The 16,766-nt window shown below is 46.5% G+C and overlaps 1 protein-coding gene across 2 annotated transcripts in view; it reads right to left on the minus strand.

Annotated features, from left to right (window-relative positions):
* The window catches only part of FAH (fumarylacetoacetate hydrolase), a 36,034-nt gene extending 19,268 nt beyond the window's left edge, over positions 1–16,766 (minus strand). The window contains exons 1-8 of one of the 2 annotated variants that reach the window (XM_025215246.1): positions 16,563–16,766; positions 13,957–14,067; positions 10,527–10,648; positions 8,029–8,078; positions 5,911–6,001; positions 5,373–5,470; positions 5,177–5,229; positions 804–903 (exon numbers count right to left, since the gene is read on the minus strand). In XM_025215246.1, coding sequence (XP_025071031.1) covers positions 804–903; positions 5,177–5,229; positions 5,373–5,470; positions 5,911–6,001; positions 8,029–8,078; positions 10,527–10,648; positions 13,957–14,067; positions 16,563–16,643 — 706 coding nt within the window. In that variant the 5' untranslated portion in view covers positions 16,644–16,766. The remainder of the gene's footprint in view (positions 1–803; positions 904–5,176; positions 5,230–5,372; positions 5,471–5,910; positions 6,002–8,028; positions 8,079–10,526; positions 10,649–13,956; positions 14,068–16,562) is intronic. The other variant, XM_006033446.3, reaches the window with a different exon arrangement.

Consider the following 16,766-nt stretch of genomic DNA (forward strand, 5'->3'; position numbering starts at 1 on the left):
CCCCCCCGCCCCTACTTACCAGCTTGGAGTCCAGGCCCATTTCCCTGCTGCAGCGGGTGGGGACTGCCTGAATCATCAAAGCTTTCCGAGTCTTTGCCAAATCCATTCGGAGAGCTTTGAATCAATTCAGACCTTTTAATTGGCCCCCTGATTAGATTCGGATTTGGAGATTCGGCTACCGAATCGGGCCAAATCTCCTCCGAATCGAATCAGCACCCGAAGCTTCGTACAGCCCTACTAGCCAATATATCTCAGCCCTCCCCTGAGGTCATAATAACCTGCATGGGTAGTTTAAATCCTCTAAATAGGTCCAGATTAGGAAGGGGGAGGAGGGGCCAAGGTTAAATCAGAGTGAGTTAGTTAACTTCAACCTCACCATTACTTTTTCTGTAGTGCAGACACTAGTTTGCACCTCCTATCTAGGGTTAACACTGAGTAGTTATGTGGAGATAAAAAGTATTATCCTGAATCTAGACTAGTGCAATTGCTAACTCATTTTCATCATCTAGACATACCCGCTCCTGATACTGCCAGCTATGGTGGTTTATGGCATGTCCCTGTCCAGCAAAAAAACGTATATCAATGGTAATGCATTACACAGAAGCGACTTGTAATCCTAGTGACCTGAACTGGATCTAAACAGTGCTCCTGTATTGCAGACTCTATCCCATTCCTACTTGTCAAAGACAATTAGGGTCCTGAATAACCATATTTCCCTTATTTAAAACAAATACAATATCTGTGAATAGTCTCAAAAGCGTACAACAATGAAACACATTTCCACAGAGAACAATGCTGATTACCACTCCAGTCATTCATAAGAACCACTCCAAAAATGTGGTCGTCAGCCTTGGCGATTGGAATAGGCTCCCCCAGCTTGTTCCCTGGGCCTACGAAGAATGCCTGAAATTGAAAAGAAAGTTTTCAACCAAGTGGAGTTTTGACAATAAAGACTTTACTAAGAAGAGACATACCCACCCAGTGCAAGAAGCCATATGGAGGATGAGTGCAGGCAAGACACTTAGGGTCGGATGCAGTATTGTTTGTTTTCCTTCTTAAATTGAATGGACATTTCTGAATGCAATTAGCACAAAGACTATGGCTTTCTTCCCTAGCCCCTGAGTGGATGGGACTGAACCACATGCATGGCAGTTAAGCTGATAAGAATCAGTCACTGATTTAGGAACAACCCACCGAGAAGTAGAGGATTCCAGTTAACTCCCAGGACACACACATTTTCCAAGTAAGCGACACACTTTTTTCTGGCTCCTGTCACAACGGGCAAGGTAATTTTTAAGTAACGAATCAGGGGATCCTGACAATGGGACACCTAACTTGACTGGAGCCAATCAGAGCTAAAGAGAAAGAAAGAAAAGAGACCCAGCAATAAAGTAAGCTAGACCACAAGGTGGGGATGTGCTGTCCCTTTTTCCAACATCCAGATCTTCTGAGCACTTGTGACAGCTGCCTGCCGGAGATCTCAAACACAGGCTCTACTAAGTGTGGATAAGGCTCTTTTTTAAAAAAAAATTGCGTCCCATTAGCTTAAGCCTGCTTCTGATGAAGCCAAAGGTAAAACTCCCACTGCAAAGAGATTAGGCCAGTGCTCAGCACTTATAGAACAGTTTTATGCCTCTGATTTGTTGTGCCTGCAGTATTAAAATTGTTAGTTCACTTTCAGTAAATGTTTTCTTATTGATTTCATGTTCTCAGTATTTTTTGGCTGAGTAACCAGCATAATCATTCAGACTACTAATACAGAGTATGTACAACTAATACTATTACAGAGAAAGAGCTACCCAAATCCCCTGCAGTCACCTGCCACAATACCAAAAGAACCCCCCCTGTGACTGCACACACCTGGTACTCACCTACTACCCCAGACTTGAGCTGATTAGAGGAATCATCAGACAGTTATAGCCTCTACTCAGCAAAAATCAGACCTTAAGAAAAATATCCCCAGCCTCTCTGCTCCTGCCTTTTAAACACCCCTTAGCTTTGCCTAACTGATCATCAGAAGCAAATTCTTGCTCAACAGACATCAAATGCGACAGCCTTATCTTAACAACAGATGCTTAACCTGTAATATATCTCCACTGGTACAACTATCAATGCCCAACCCCCCCCCCCCCACAAAAACACAACAAAAAATATCATCTCTACTTTGAGTCCTGATTGCCTTTTCCTCTAGGCCAATACAGCTACAAGCTGGATACCCCCTCCACAACGAACCCATCAGAATCCATCCTACTCACATCTTTCCCAAAATGTGATATATTTGATCCAATGCACCAAATGACCTCATGATAGTTATGTGGGTGAAACTAAACAGCAACTATGCACCAGAATGAACTCTCACAGAAAAATATGGAAAGGACAAATGCACACAAATATCAATAGCACATTTTTCACAGAACAACCACTCCCTTTCTGATCTCACAATCCTCATACTCAAGGGAAATCTGCCAAACACCTTTAAAAGGCAAATTTGGGAACAAAAATTCATAAGTTGGCTGCATACCTGGAACCAAAGACTGAACGCTGACACTGACTTCGTAGCACGTTGTAATCTACCCGATTCCTAAAATTCCTGTAATCTACCTGATTCCTGAAACTCTTCCTTCACACTACAGATGATAATGACCCTCCTTGGTTTTTTGACAGGTCTTGATTTCCAGTAATCAAATCTTTTCTTCAGTTAATTGTTTGTCTGCTACCCCAGGGAATTTCTTGTCTCTCTGATTTCACAGCTCTACCCACTGTTCTTAATCACTGCTGTGTAGGCTTCCTTCAGATTGGATGAAAAACATCTTGCATTCGGAAGCTTGCCTAACTTTATCCCATCCACGCAGTTGGTCCGATAAAAGATATCACCCCAAAACAATTCTAGCCTCTTGTATACGTACTGGACCATCACAGCCACAACATCCTTCCGACATTACCAACAGTACAGAAATACTGCAGTATAGACATAATGCACTCTCTCGTACACCCGATTGCAAAGCATCTGCTTCTTCTAAAACAGTGTTTCTCTACCTTTTTAGGCTCAAGGAAAGCTGCCTTAGACTTGAGGTACCCCTTGAAAAATACTAGCTCTTAGTTTTCACTTGTTCTTTGACTAAGGAGAACGCACAGCCAGGCTGCACTGTCACAGCATCATCCTTGGTATCTATTAAAGTATTCAGGCTGCAGCATTATGGTGAGTAAACATGGGGTGGTTGTATCTCTAGGATGCATTTATTGTTGTTTTGGTTGATAGCATTTATTGGTGTTTTTTGGTTTGGGGGGTGGCAGGCTAAAAACACCAGAAAAAAGGCTGCCCATAAGGTTAAGGATGGCAGCAAACGTAATCCTGCTTCTCCCCCACCCTGCAGACATACAAACAATTCCAGTTCATTCCCAGAACTCCGATTTTACCTCTTATTTAAACTACTGTTGCCACAGTGCGGAGCAGAAGCTGGTGCATTAACAATGTGATCAAGTCTTCTTGGACAGAGGGGGGCTGTTCCTGTAACAGAGCCTGATGCAATGAACTCCGAGGCCTGCTCAGGCTCCAGCATTTCTGCTTACATGCTATTGTGTTATCAGCTCCAGCTGTGGGAAAAGCCTTAGGCTGGGAGAAAATGAAGCTCGGGATGAATTTTGGACAAAAGTCTTAATAAAATCCTCCTCACAGCCAGACCCAATACAATGGCCCCTATTTTACAAACCCATTGCACCAGAATGACCTCAGTCTAGTGCAGCTCCCAGCTGTCACTCAGAACATTTTCTGTAAAGCTGCCTGAGTTACAACGGGACCCCAGACCAAACAGAAGTTCACTGTTTGTTCCAGAAAGGAGGAAAATCTAACTGTGGGCTGGGAGCCTGCAGCCAGGTTCCCATAGCAATGGCCACCTTGGCTAGTGCCGGTGCTCACTGGTTTCAAAATGGGAGGAGGAAAGGCAGTGGAGGGAGCTCATTCTTGGGGCTCTCCAGCTGGTGCTGAAGGGTGGGGTGGGTGAATTGGAGCCCCCCATATACTCCAACACACCCGCCCCACCACCCAGGAGGGGCTGAAAAATAACCCCCAGACCGAACCCCCTCTGTTCCCTTTCCCCCCTACCCAGTCTGAAAACAGCAACAGGCTGGGAGCTCTGCAGACACAAGTTACAGAAGATACTACACTTTGAAATGTCTTTATCTGATACCTCATGCAATGAGGGGTCATATTTTCACCTGATCGGCCATTTTTGAAGCTGTCTGAAGCTGTGCACTTGTGTTTGGTCACGGCTATAGATTGCTTTCTGTGGCCAGATCAGGTAAAAATTGTCGTTAGTGTCTGCACCCTAAAAGCCTAGAATTGCTTTCTTTCTCCTGTAACCCTTAGGCAGGGAAGATCTCCCCTCTGGAATAAATTCTAGAGCAGGCAATATACTGATTTGAAGGAGGCACCTTGAGAATAGTATTCTAGATGAGCAATGCCCAACCCCCGGCCTCAGACCAGATGTGGCCTGCAGGGCTCCCCGATGGGTCTGGAATGTGGTAGTGGGGGAGCAGCAACAGCATTCATTGCCACTCCCCTGCTGCCAAATCTGCAAGCCAGATGATGTGGCCCGGCACGCTAGATTGCACTGGCATGTAGCCAGATCCAGGCATGTGGAGTCAGACTAGTGTGTGGGGGGCCACTCCATGGCTGGATCATACTTCTGCAAGTAGATTAAGGCCACAGACCAGACCCGTACCACTCATCTGGCCTGCTGAGCCAGATAGATTGAGCACAGATTGTATCCGTGGTGCTATGCTAGCTGTTAAAACAGTGGTTCTCAAAATGTTTAGATTCAAGGCACCCCTCCTTAGACTTGTCAAACACTAGAGCTCTTCATTTTCACTTATTTTTTTGACTGCAGAAAACTAATAGAGCACTTTTCTTATTGCAAAAAATTCAAACAGACTGAACCAGGTCAGAGTTTTTGACACTATGGATTTCCATTTGAAATCTCTGGGTTTATCTTGTGACTCACCTTTGCACAACTAGCAGTGCTAATATTGTGTGGCAGCTCAGAGCACCCCTGAAACAATTTCAAGGCATGGGCCCCTGGTTGAGAATCACTCTCCTAAAACAAGCTGACTGTTTGTTCTCTATTAAAGGAAGGTAAGGGGAGGGAATGAGTACTAAAATAAAATAAATGCATCCTACCATTTCTAACTCAAGGTCCAAACGTTTGCAAGCACCAAACACTGGAGGTTTAGCTGTGGTTCAGACAAAGAAAAGCACATTAGGAAGGAAAAAGCAACGCAATGAAGGTAGACAAGACCACAATGTATACTGGAATAAGGGTGCTGTTCACTCTGGAGGAGAAAAGCACATTTCAAGGGTGTGCAAAGGAACTCACCATCATCTGGACGTGTCTGTCCTAGTGGTCTGTGGATTGGTGTCCCAGACACCACAACCGAAGAAGCTCGCCCATGGTAGCCAACAGGTAAATGCAACCTTGTTAAAGAGACATGTTGGTTGTGTGATAAGTGCTGTATTATCACCCCCAGAAGAGCAATGCTCTATGAAAGCACCGAGGTCTTTTTAAGAACTTACTAAAGCTTAATGTTGTCTAAGTTCATGGGGAACCATTTCCCCACCTTTTCAGGGATCTCAGCTTTTTATCACAACTGAAACTTTGGTTTCTGGTGACAGGCGAAGAACCAGTTCTTGGATAAAACTGCCCCTGACTTGCAACTGAACCCCTCCAGTTACCCCATTTGCTACAATTAAACACAACTCAGAGATCGTGGGGAGTGGGGCAGATGGAGTCGCACTCCGTTGTGGGGCTCTGTTAATTTATATTAGCTGAAGGTGGTTATTTTCCTGCAAGCCTAGGCAGGCCCCTTCAAAATGTGCACATGTTGTCTGAGAAAACAAATAACTAAACTACCAACCAGTTAGGGTTCAAAGCATTCTCCTTCCCTCTGAACATGATCCCAACATTCATGGCATGGTGCAGCGAAGAATAGAAGTCAGTGTAATCTCCTGGAGAAGGACAAAAACTGATCAACTGTATGAAAGACGTGGGGCTAAGAGTACACATTTTCACCATGAAAAGGAGGGGGAAGGGGACAGAGAGAAAGACAGATTGACAGAGCAGTTTTGAAAGAAAAAACAAAACGTTTAAGAACAGCACCTGATTACTGATGTTCATTGCATAAAAGGGGCAGATGGATAACTATGCATGGACTATAAAACGTATGCAATATTGGGTTTTTTCAACCTCAGTGCAGAAAGGGAAAAAATAACGAGCTGCATGTTGATCTGTTAGCTACAAATTCATGAACAAAGAATCCTCTTTTGGTGTGTGTTGTTTTGTTTTCTTACAGGTTATCCATTTGCCATTGTGCGGATGCTATGGGAAACGCTGCCTGCTAACAGAGGAAATGGTTTCATACTCAGTACATTTGCTGCCCTCTGCTGTTCTGTCTAAGAAACAATTACCAACCATGTCGGTTAACTTGGCCCATGCCTGTTGCCCAAGAAAAACTCACAATGGGTTCAGTGGGATTGAAAGTGTCTTGGGTTATATAACAGGCATCCCCCGTCCATCTCTTGCTTAAAATGCTGACCCTCAAGTGCCTCAGTTAGTGACAGAAGATGGCACGGACCGTTATTGTGATTTATTCCAGGTTTTTTACATGAGGTTTTACATAAAGCTTCAGTTTCTAGAGCCAGGTAATTACAAAGAAGAGTTTGAAAATGTGACCTGAGTGTACTTTCCTGCTCAAATATAAGACGGCAAATGAAAGAGAACCCAACATTTATTTTCTTTAAACATCACGTTGTTGAGTCAGCTGCCGGCTTTTTGTTTTTCGGTGCCTGATGTTTGAACACTTGGGGCTGGCAATGCCAGGAAGGGTTTGCACATCCCAGTGGCAGAGATTGTCTCTCAAATTCAACTGGTCACAGGTGTAAAAGAAGGCCACGTTCACAGTATTTCCTCTTTGTTTGTATATGCAGTTATGAGCACAGATAAAATCGGCCTCTATACCTCACTAAAGAAAGACTTTCCCACCTTTACATACCAGCGACAGCTAGTCTCAACAAGTGGAAAGGGATACTCTGCTGCTTTCCATCTGGTCTTGTTCTAAGAGGTTGTCACCAACGGAGTCAACCGAGAACTGTAAATACCCAGTATTTAGGATCTGCACATCCAGGATATCCAGGAATTATCTTGAAACCGTAATACAAAGTGCTGCCCGGTGCTTGCTCTTACAGCAAGTGCGGCCCCTGTCCAACCTGAGGTTACATCTAAACAGCTCAGTCTAGCCATAAATAATTTGCAGTTATATGGCACTGCATGTTATGGTCAAGATGAGCATCTGGCTAAAGAAACGTGCTTTGAGACGATGTGGTCATAAACAGAATGTTTCAAAAAGTTGCTTTTTCATTAGAAAATGCTGACGTTAAAATTGAGACTTTTTGTAGTAATGTATCACTTTTCATGAAACTTTTGTCTGGAAGGTTTCTCAGGTTCAGAACAAATTTCTTCTTTGTCAAAAAGAGAGAGAAATCCCAGAATAGCCAACAGCTGAGTGCCAAGATGACTCATTTCATTCTGTTCAGGGACTTGAACAAGGGTCTTCCATGTCATCCCAGGTTACCGACCTAACCCTCCGGCTGTTCTGCAATCTCTTTCCAAAGCATCAAGAGTCTCAATTCTGTCCTGATGTGGAAGGTGTTTGAAATGTCAACATTTTCCACAGGTTGGGAGAATTATTTTCTGCTTGGTTTTAATCATACAGCCATTTGGTGATACAATTGTGTCTTCAGAGATAAAGTGACACTAAGGAAACTTAATTTAATAAAAACTGCACCCAAAGGCCTTACATTGGTATTAAAACTTGCCCACACGTTTTATTGACCATCGGAAATGCCACCTGCAATTAGCCATGTGTAAAATCTCCTGTAAACTGATAGAAAATCTCTGCCACAGACACAATGTCCTCATCCTGAACATATGGGACATGCAGAGCAAAGTAGAGTCTCTCCCAGTTCATGCCACTTACCAATTTCAGCTGGCAGATGCATTATGGCGGAGGCTTGAGGTACAAATGCTCTGGAAATACAAAGAAAGACTTCAGCAAATGGGTGCTGAGTACTTGGGGGCCCAAGGGCTCTGGTCCCCCTTGGACAGGGGGGCTGTCACATGAAATGTGTAAAACTTTCCATATGCTCATCATCTTAGGTCCCCCCCATTGCAAAAATAAAAGTTGGCACCTATGCTTCAGCACTTAAAATTTAGCTATCCTCCTGTTTTGGTTTGGAGGCATATATGCTGCTAAGACATTCAGTCTCTCTGTGCTAACTCTCTTCTTGCTTCTGCTCTTTGCTATAATGCTGTGCCAAATCATAGGGCATAAAATAGCGGCACAGAATATGCAGGTACTATTACAATGATGCAATTATTACTCTAAGGCGCTGTTGTTAAGAGGTAGATCGGAGCATACAGGAACTGCTGAAGGTTTGGGAGAGCTCGTTTTTTTCTTGTACCAGTGCATCAAAATGGGTCTATTGCAGTGCACTGGCAGTGATGTGTATGTGTTGTCACTGCCCTTTGCTGGTTGGAAGGTTTAGGATTAGGATTTAGGTTTAGCATTAGGATTTAGGTTTAGCATTAGGATTAGCATTATGTTCCCGTCTAAGAGAAGGCCTGGCAGAGCAAGATCCACAAGCTGCCGTGTGTTGCTGCAATGTCAAGTGTTGCAGTGGTTAACTTTTCACCACCCATCTCCCAAAATGGGATCCAGAGCCCTGAGTTAGATGCATAGCTTTCCCAAGGCATTGTTTGAAGCTTTGGGCTTCAGATTGGGATTCACAGCAGGCAGCAGGCTGAGTGGGAAGCTCCTAGAGCTAGAGCATGGAAAATGGTGAAGAGGAGCATATTCTAAATCCATCATCCTGGGGCACAGAAATGCCTAAGTATTTGCTGAAAGGAAGTATCAATGTTAGATCAAGATTCACAGCTCAGCTCTCTCCTCTGGGCTTAGGCACCTAGACTGTCAGAAGGGAAGCAAAGATGGTCCTGCCTCTGAAAAGACAGGTGGTCACGACGGTACTTCCACTTTGCCAAAAAGAGAGGGAGATGAAAACTCAAGATGCCTCGGGCCAGGAAGAAGCAGCGAGAGGGAGCACTGGGAGCAGGGAGTGCTGCAGGCAGCGGTTAGTGCACTCAGCTGGGTCCCAGTCTGCTCTAAGGACTGGAGACATGGAGAAAATGTATAAATAAGCCCTTGGGGCAGGATGCCCTTCTCCCAGGGGAGTGCCGTAATCCTTGGGAACTAACTCGCACTCCCTCTCGCAGCCGCACCCTGGCTCAATGGATCTTGAACTCTTTTTTGCGGGCGTCCACAGGAAGGGTGGAGACTGGCTCCTCGGAGGGGCATACACCCAGGTGGTTAGACTTCTCTGGGAGGGGAGGCATGGATTTGAACGTCCTCAGGCTGAAGAGGGCACTCGAACCCAGGCCTTCAAAGCCCAGGTGCTCCCAACCACTCAGCTGTAGGAAAAAGGAGGGGAAACCCATAGCCATATTTTTAATGAATGTGCTGGCAGTCGCTGTATTTTGGGCAGAGCCCAGTGCTGTTGGAGGGTCAGGTGTGCCTAGAACGTGCTGGAAGTGTCTTGGCCCTTGCAGAGGAAGGGCTGCTTTCAAGGCTTGTGATCAGGCTGACGAGAACAGCGCAGCATGGCAACAGCCCTGGGCATGGTACCTCATGGTCCTTACAGCTGAAAACATAAGTCTATAAAATCCATGGATGCCCAAAGGGGTCAGGAGGGAATTTTGAGAGTTGTTCTCGTGGGTTTGGAGGCCTAAATTCCACCCAAGTCCCACATTAGGTGCCTAGCTCCTACTGTGGATCTGACTCTCAAAGCAATAGTATAAATACTGCTGCCAGCTTTAAAGCTGATGGGGCTCTTCTTGGCGCACACATTCAGGTAGCCTGGTTTTCTGAGCCCTGAAGAGCTGGGCCCCTCAGGCCTATGAGGGGTTTTATGGGACTATACTGATGTCTCTAGAAATGCAGCCTGCCATGGTCTCAGTACAGTGAGGAATTCTCCTGAAAATGTACCTCTCTGCGCGATAGCGTTTTGTACCTTCCGAGTCGATGAAAAGTCTTGACAGCTGCACAGCAACCAGGCTACGAGCTCGGTTAAACAGTTTTGCAAGCCCACGTTTAATTGAAATATCAAGGGAAGGAGAGACAACGGGAACAGCAGTGACAGTCAGCTGCCAGAGGGAATCAGCCACACTTCCCCGCAGTACAGGGCTCTCTGCCAGCGAGGCCAGCCCCGCTTCTCAGGCGACGGGCTGCCTGGTGCTGTTCACCGCTCGCACTCGCGGCACAGTGCAAGTAGTTCCCGAGCCCAGGCAAGAAGAGCTAACACTCTGCTCCTCTCGTTCAGCCTTCAGACAGCTGGAGCCAAGTCCAAGTGCTGCTTTGTACATATGAGGACATACCATGCAAGTCAGCCGGGAGTCCCTTCCAGCTTCCACATTCCTCACCTTTTTCGTAGCTCTGAGTCGTCTCTGAGCACTGGCTCCCGGGCTGACAGGAGCTTTTGGAGAAAGACTCTAGCTTCCTTCCACGCCTCGCGGCCCAACCCCATGAAGTCGTTAAGTGTTGGCTAAAACACAGTATAAAGGTAGAGAGGTACATGAAAGGCAGCAGGCTTGCCCTACCTTCCATACACAGCAAAAGCCCGATGTGACTGGTGTTCAATAACTAATTATGAAGTAAATGATAGGCAGCTGGGTGTCCTGAGACTTGAGCCTAGCATGCTTCTGAGCAATGCAGGCTCACTTCGCCTGGCCCCTTGTCTGCGCCACCATTCATCTCAGCTCAGGTGCTGGGGGCAGGCACCATCCTGTGGTCACACCGAGCCCAGTATCCTGGAGTTTGGGACTGCAACTAGGGCTCCTCTACAGCAAACCAAACCAATGATGAAATAACAGTGACTGCTTCTTACATTTCCACGAAAGCTTTTGGTTGCAAGACACCAGTGTGGGCCTACGTGCACAGCATATATACTCTCTCAGACTGCAAGGCCTACATACCAGTTAAATTCCACAAATCACTGTTGTTCCTTCATCATGAAGAATTAGGGCCTGTCTGTATTGCTTCTGGGCCAGGCCGGGGAGTCCTATTGTGAAGCACACCCTGTCCAATCGCTCCTCTAAGCCTGCCAGATCCTGAAATGAGATGCTGCAGCCACCTTCAAGGGGTCCTGAATGAGTGCCAAGTGCCACTGCTACTCTCACCATCTCAGGTGTGATCACTGGCATGTGATCAGGGCTCTAAAGCACTACATAGGCTCATTTCTGTGATTTGGTACGCGCAGAACAGGAGCAAACAGGCACGAGGTACTTCACAGCACACAAGTGCTGGGATTCTTGGGGTTTGACCACAGCTCTGCAGCAGGGAGCCCAGCAGGCCAGGGGTTGGCAGCTAGAGACTGGGACTTGGCACCTCAAATTCTTGGGGCAAGCTGCAGGGTCTGTCAAGTGTGGCAGGACTACCCGAGAGCCATAGACCGCAGGAGCTCTTGCAGCTGCACTTTGAGATGGATATTGTCATCGTCGTCTTTGCTGCCATGAAACGAAGGCCCATCCATCTCACAGACCAGCTGCAGGGGCTGAGGAGTTTGCAGCTTGGGAAGAATTCAGAAAAATCTTGGGTTTCAGTCTGATTCAGACTGATATCAAGCAGAAGAAATTCTCCTGCGAATCACAAAACCTGTTTTTTGGCTAGCCCTATTGTTGGGTTCCTGCTTCAGTCATGGCGAGACAAAAGGTTTTTCACAGCCTGCTCATGGTACACAGAGCCAATTTCGCAGGCATTTTATGGCAGTTCCACCTCTTGCTGCTGATTGGCCAAGAGGTAAAAACCGCATAATGAAACAGCAAATTCTGCAGAAATATATAAGTTACCATATTATTATAAATCTAAGTATTCAATTTAAATCTAAATCTTTGTATTACAGTAAGCATTTTCTGGGGGGGTCAATTCTGTAGGAAATCATGGTCAACACCATTTTCTGCGGTGATCACAGAGATCGCTATTCTTCGCAGTTTTCGCAAAAATCACAAATCTGCGATTTGTCTCTCACTATTGTGCAATGGGAAGCCAGCAAGACAGCTTGCACTCATTAGGTCCTTCTAAGTTTTAATCATGGCTGCTCTTTGTTGGTGGCTGCGCTCCTTAGTGACACAAGTAACATTTCAGCAAAGCAGACTTCCCCCTGCCCCCTTCATCACATGCCGCTCCCTGCCTTCTGTATTTGAAGAGGAAAGGAAAGAGCTTTACTGGACCTCACTAAATACCACATCCTCTAAAATCTGCTCCTATGGGGCTGTAGAAGAATCACCTGAACAGATATATATATATATATAAGCAATGGGCACACAAATAGTGAGCCCTGGACACTGTAGATCCATGGCCTGTTGTGGGGTGGAGAGTTATTTGGGCTGGAGGGCCACTTAAGGTATTTTGGTGAGCTGTTGAGGGTGGGGTGCTTGCCCCCCCCATCACAGTTGTTTGCACTGGCATGGTGGGGGGCAGGGGGAACAGAGTGATGCCAATTAATCCCATCCAGCCCCGGGCCCATCTGGATGGAGTGGGCAGGTGCTGGATGGAGCGGACAGGTGCTGGATGGAGCGGGCGGGAGGGGTCTTCATGGAGACTGGCCCAGGACCTCTGCAGGCAGGGTGCGTGCGCTTGGTTGGGTGGATAGGATAGGGCTGCAGGCAGGCGGGGAGGGTGTCTGGGAGTAGGACAGACCAGCAGGCAGGGCTGGGATCATGGGGCAGTGATCGCATGGGGCTGGGGCAGAACCGTGATCTGCTCCCTGTACATCCCTGCGACAGGCGCCAGCGTGACAGGTAGCAGTCGGCCTCTGCCTGCAGAATTAGGGCCCGTCGCAGGGACATATGGGGGATGGATCACCCCCAAGCCCCAGGCCCTGTGATCCCAGCCTGCCCACCTGTCCCACTCCCAGACACTGCTCCCCACCTGCCCACAGCCCATGGGGGTCCCAGGCCAGTATTTATGGAGACATCACTTGCTCCCCCACCCATTCGATCTGGCACCTGCAGCGGTGGGTCTGGGGTGGGTAGGCCGGGGTGGCTGGACAGTGGGGCCGGGTCCAGTGGCAGCTGACACTAAAAGTGGCAGATGGAAGTGAGGGGGCAGACTGAGCCACTGCTGCGGGGGCTGCCAGGATGCTGAGTCTGGGTGCCCTGCTGCCCCTGCCTCATCCTCACATTGCCCAGCCCTGTGGACTATAGCTCCTGGTAGGAGCTATAGTGGGATAGGGATGGGCTGTGCTTCATGCCAGGAGGCACCTCCGCACCCTGGGGTGGCGGGACCAGCTGCACACACCACAGCCCAGGCTGCCCCCTGTGCCTGGGCTGGGCAGGGCCAAGGGACCCAATGTGGACCAGACAGAATCACTTGGTGGGCTGGATCCGGTTTATGAGCTGTATTTTGCCCATCTCTAATCTACAGCATGCCAGAACGTCTTCCCTATGTCTGGGGAAGATCCTGTATACCAGCTTACAGTACAATATCTCTCTTTCATTTACTTTGTCATTTATGTCATCCCACAGGCAGTTACAAGAGCAGATGCTGAGCTCCAGAACCACGTTCTCATTTACCTCGAGGTAACTTGTCCATAAGCCCATGCCCCAGTCTTCACCCAGTATCGCACTACTCCATGTTTAAGCCTGTGTAACTTCATTCAGCAGTTACTCTGATGTGAAGCTGGAACAACCCCAATACCCATATTCCGTGTTTCTGCTTGAGGGGTCACACTACAGCACTACAGACAAACCCAGGTAAGGTGCTGCAGCGTTCTTGATCTGAGCCCGAGTGCCTGCAAACTCACCTCTACAAAACCTGATGGGAGGGGGCAGTATCAAGAGGGACGATAAATACCTGGTCGAAGACATTATGATGCTTGGAAAGCACTGGTCCAGTGAACAGATGTTTAACAGCACTCAGATCCAATATCTGGTCTCCAATCGCCACCCCAATCCTGTGCCTTGGCTACAAGGGAAAGAAGAGTTTATACCTGTGCTCTCAATAATCATCCACAGAGGGTGATGGGAGCAATGCATCACAGAGTCTAATCTAGTCAGGGGCTGAGGAGCCAAGCTGTTGGAGTGGTTAGTTATACCTTTGGTATGGTATGATTAACCAACAAACCAACAAACCTTTGGTATGGTATGATTAACCAACAAACCAACAAACCTTTGGTATGGTATGATTAACCAACAAACCAAATTGCAGATTCCTCGCAGATTCTGAGAGCTGGAACGAGGCATCCCAATTCCAGAACCCTGAAGGGATGAGGTGGGAGTAAGACCAACATCTCCTGTTCCCTTCCTACATATCAGTGGTACCTTTACAGCTCCCATTACTCTAGTTAACCAAATGCCTGTCATTAGTTTCCCTCACTATACTCCTTTAAGATATGGAAGTGCCACTTTGGAGAACTGAGACATATGGGGGGCTCATCTAGAGGTCCCCCAGGCTGTATGTAGAAAAGCTGGGATTGAACCAGTCTTAGGCTAGTGGTCTACCACTTGGGAAGGAGGAAGTGCTTGTGGAAGGTTCCCTCCCAGTGTGATTATTCCTCTCCATCCCAGGGAAACAGAATGGAAAGAGCCAAAACCAACCAGAAAACCTTGCTCGTTCCCTGCTGGTTTTGTAAGATCGACATAAACTACATACATTAACCAGACACAAGCCCAGGCCTACCGGTGTGCAGCACAGACTGTTACCCCTGCCGCAGGGGTGCTGAAATCACAGACACTTTGGCCTGATCAAGGCAAGGTCCAGTGGTGTGTTTAAGTGAAATACAGCCATGTTAAACTTCCATTCCAAATACAAGTACAAATATGCATGTCTGGCCAAACACATTGGACTAAGATCAGTAGGGATAAAGAAAAAAAAGACATGGCCAAGCAGTTTTAACCTTTAGTCTTTAAACAGGAGACCCCAATGTGATTTGAGCAAACAGGGCCCTAAATGTTTATTCAACAAACATTCCTGACATAAAAATCTCAGAACAGGGCAGGTTAATTTATAATCCATAGCCCTGAATTACATCAGTTATTTTAACTTTAAATCATTCCAATAGTGGGATGTGGTTGGGAAATCAATTTCCAAAATCCGCTTGGCCAATTTGTTTAAATGCTGGAGATGTTTCCTCAGCAGAGAATCATGACTGTGGAAGGGGAAAACTAGTAACAGAGAGAGATCTGGGACCATCTTTAGTTTCATCATCCAGCTTTTTTATCTTTGAAAACACCAGGTCAGAGTCAAGGCTGTTCTGTGCTCGAATTCACTTTTAAAGCCCTGCTGATAGATGAGGACAATGCTAGAGATCAAGTGATAGCTATTATGACCTGTGCATACAACACTGCCCATTAACCTTTGGTAATCCTCCAGCTTTCCCCTTTCCAGAGGTATCTGTTTGTCTGCTTTCTCTTTTAGGAGAGGGTGTGTTTCAAGTGCTCCTGATCTTTGTTACCTTGGGAAATTATACATGGGAATCTATTGCAATCAGCAGTGTCAAAGTGTAAAACTAGAGCTATAGGGGCAAGATTTTTGAAGGCATCTAAACCAGTTAGGCATCCTCTTCCTATCTTAATTAAAAGAGAAACAGGGTGCCCAAATTCCCTTAGGCTTCTCTCAAAATCTCAGTCAGAGTTTTCTTGTTGGATGAATACCAGAATCCTGCCTGATACGGTGCCTTCCTCCACCCAGGCCTTTGCATTGACGGGAACAATGAATACAGAGAATATAGAAGAAACTTGACTTGCCCAAGATTGCACAGAAGGGCAGTTATACAGTTAGGAACAGCACCCCTTTCAACTCAGTACCTTAGCAAGTAAACCCAACTGCCTCTTGCATTAGAGTGGAAAAACTAAAAGGTAGGCCATTAATTAAAAGGTTAGATAGATTGTTTTATGTTTAAAACAAACTCCACTTGACATTTTAAACATATTTTAACTTTTAATTTAGCATCAAGTCACATCACAGACAACAAACACAGTTTGGATTCGTGGCCAGTCTGATAGAGTTTAAAATCTGGCTTCTAGAGTGAGATGAAGGAGGGTTAAGTTCAACTGCACAGACCATCAGAAAAGAGACTGTTGGCAAAAAGTGAAAACTAATGCACGCTGTGCATACCTAATGCGATCCAGACTCTTGCAAAATTATGCACAAGGAGTAGAGACAGTATTAACAACATCCTGCACAGAGCGAAGATACTTAACCAAAGTATTAATATTGTTCACTTCATTCTATAGAAACAGCCCACCCACCACCAGGATACAAAAAGGCAACCTATTCATTGCAATGTCAGGGCAAGTTCAACAAACCTGCACGATTCCCCGCGTATCAGGCCCTTCTAGCCTCCAACAACTAGGAATCATCTTCTTGCCGAACTCCTCACCCATTCACAGTGGCTGAATTTCTTCATAAGACAAAGCAGCAAATGTAGCAATACAAGGCCAAAGCAGCGCATTACTCACCTTGTCCCTAGTAGAGAAAACCCCATAGGGAAGGTTCTGGAGAGGGAAATCTGAGTTCTGCTCTACCTGGATGAACGACATTTTGATCGTAAAACAGACCTCAGCAGAACACCCCCAGTCCTGGCTCTGCTACAATCCCACCTAAAAGTAGACTCCCTCCAGATATTGTATTCCACAATGTGGAGCTGGCAGATCCCACCCCCC

Source organism: Alligator sinensis, unplaced genomic scaffold, assembly GCF_000455745.1.
Source record: "Alligator sinensis unplaced genomic scaffold, ASM45574v1 scaffold1318_3, whole genome shotgun sequence".
In the NCBI taxonomy this organism is placed as follows: domain Eukaryota; kingdom Metazoa; phylum Chordata; order Crocodylia; family Alligatoridae; genus Alligator; species Alligator sinensis.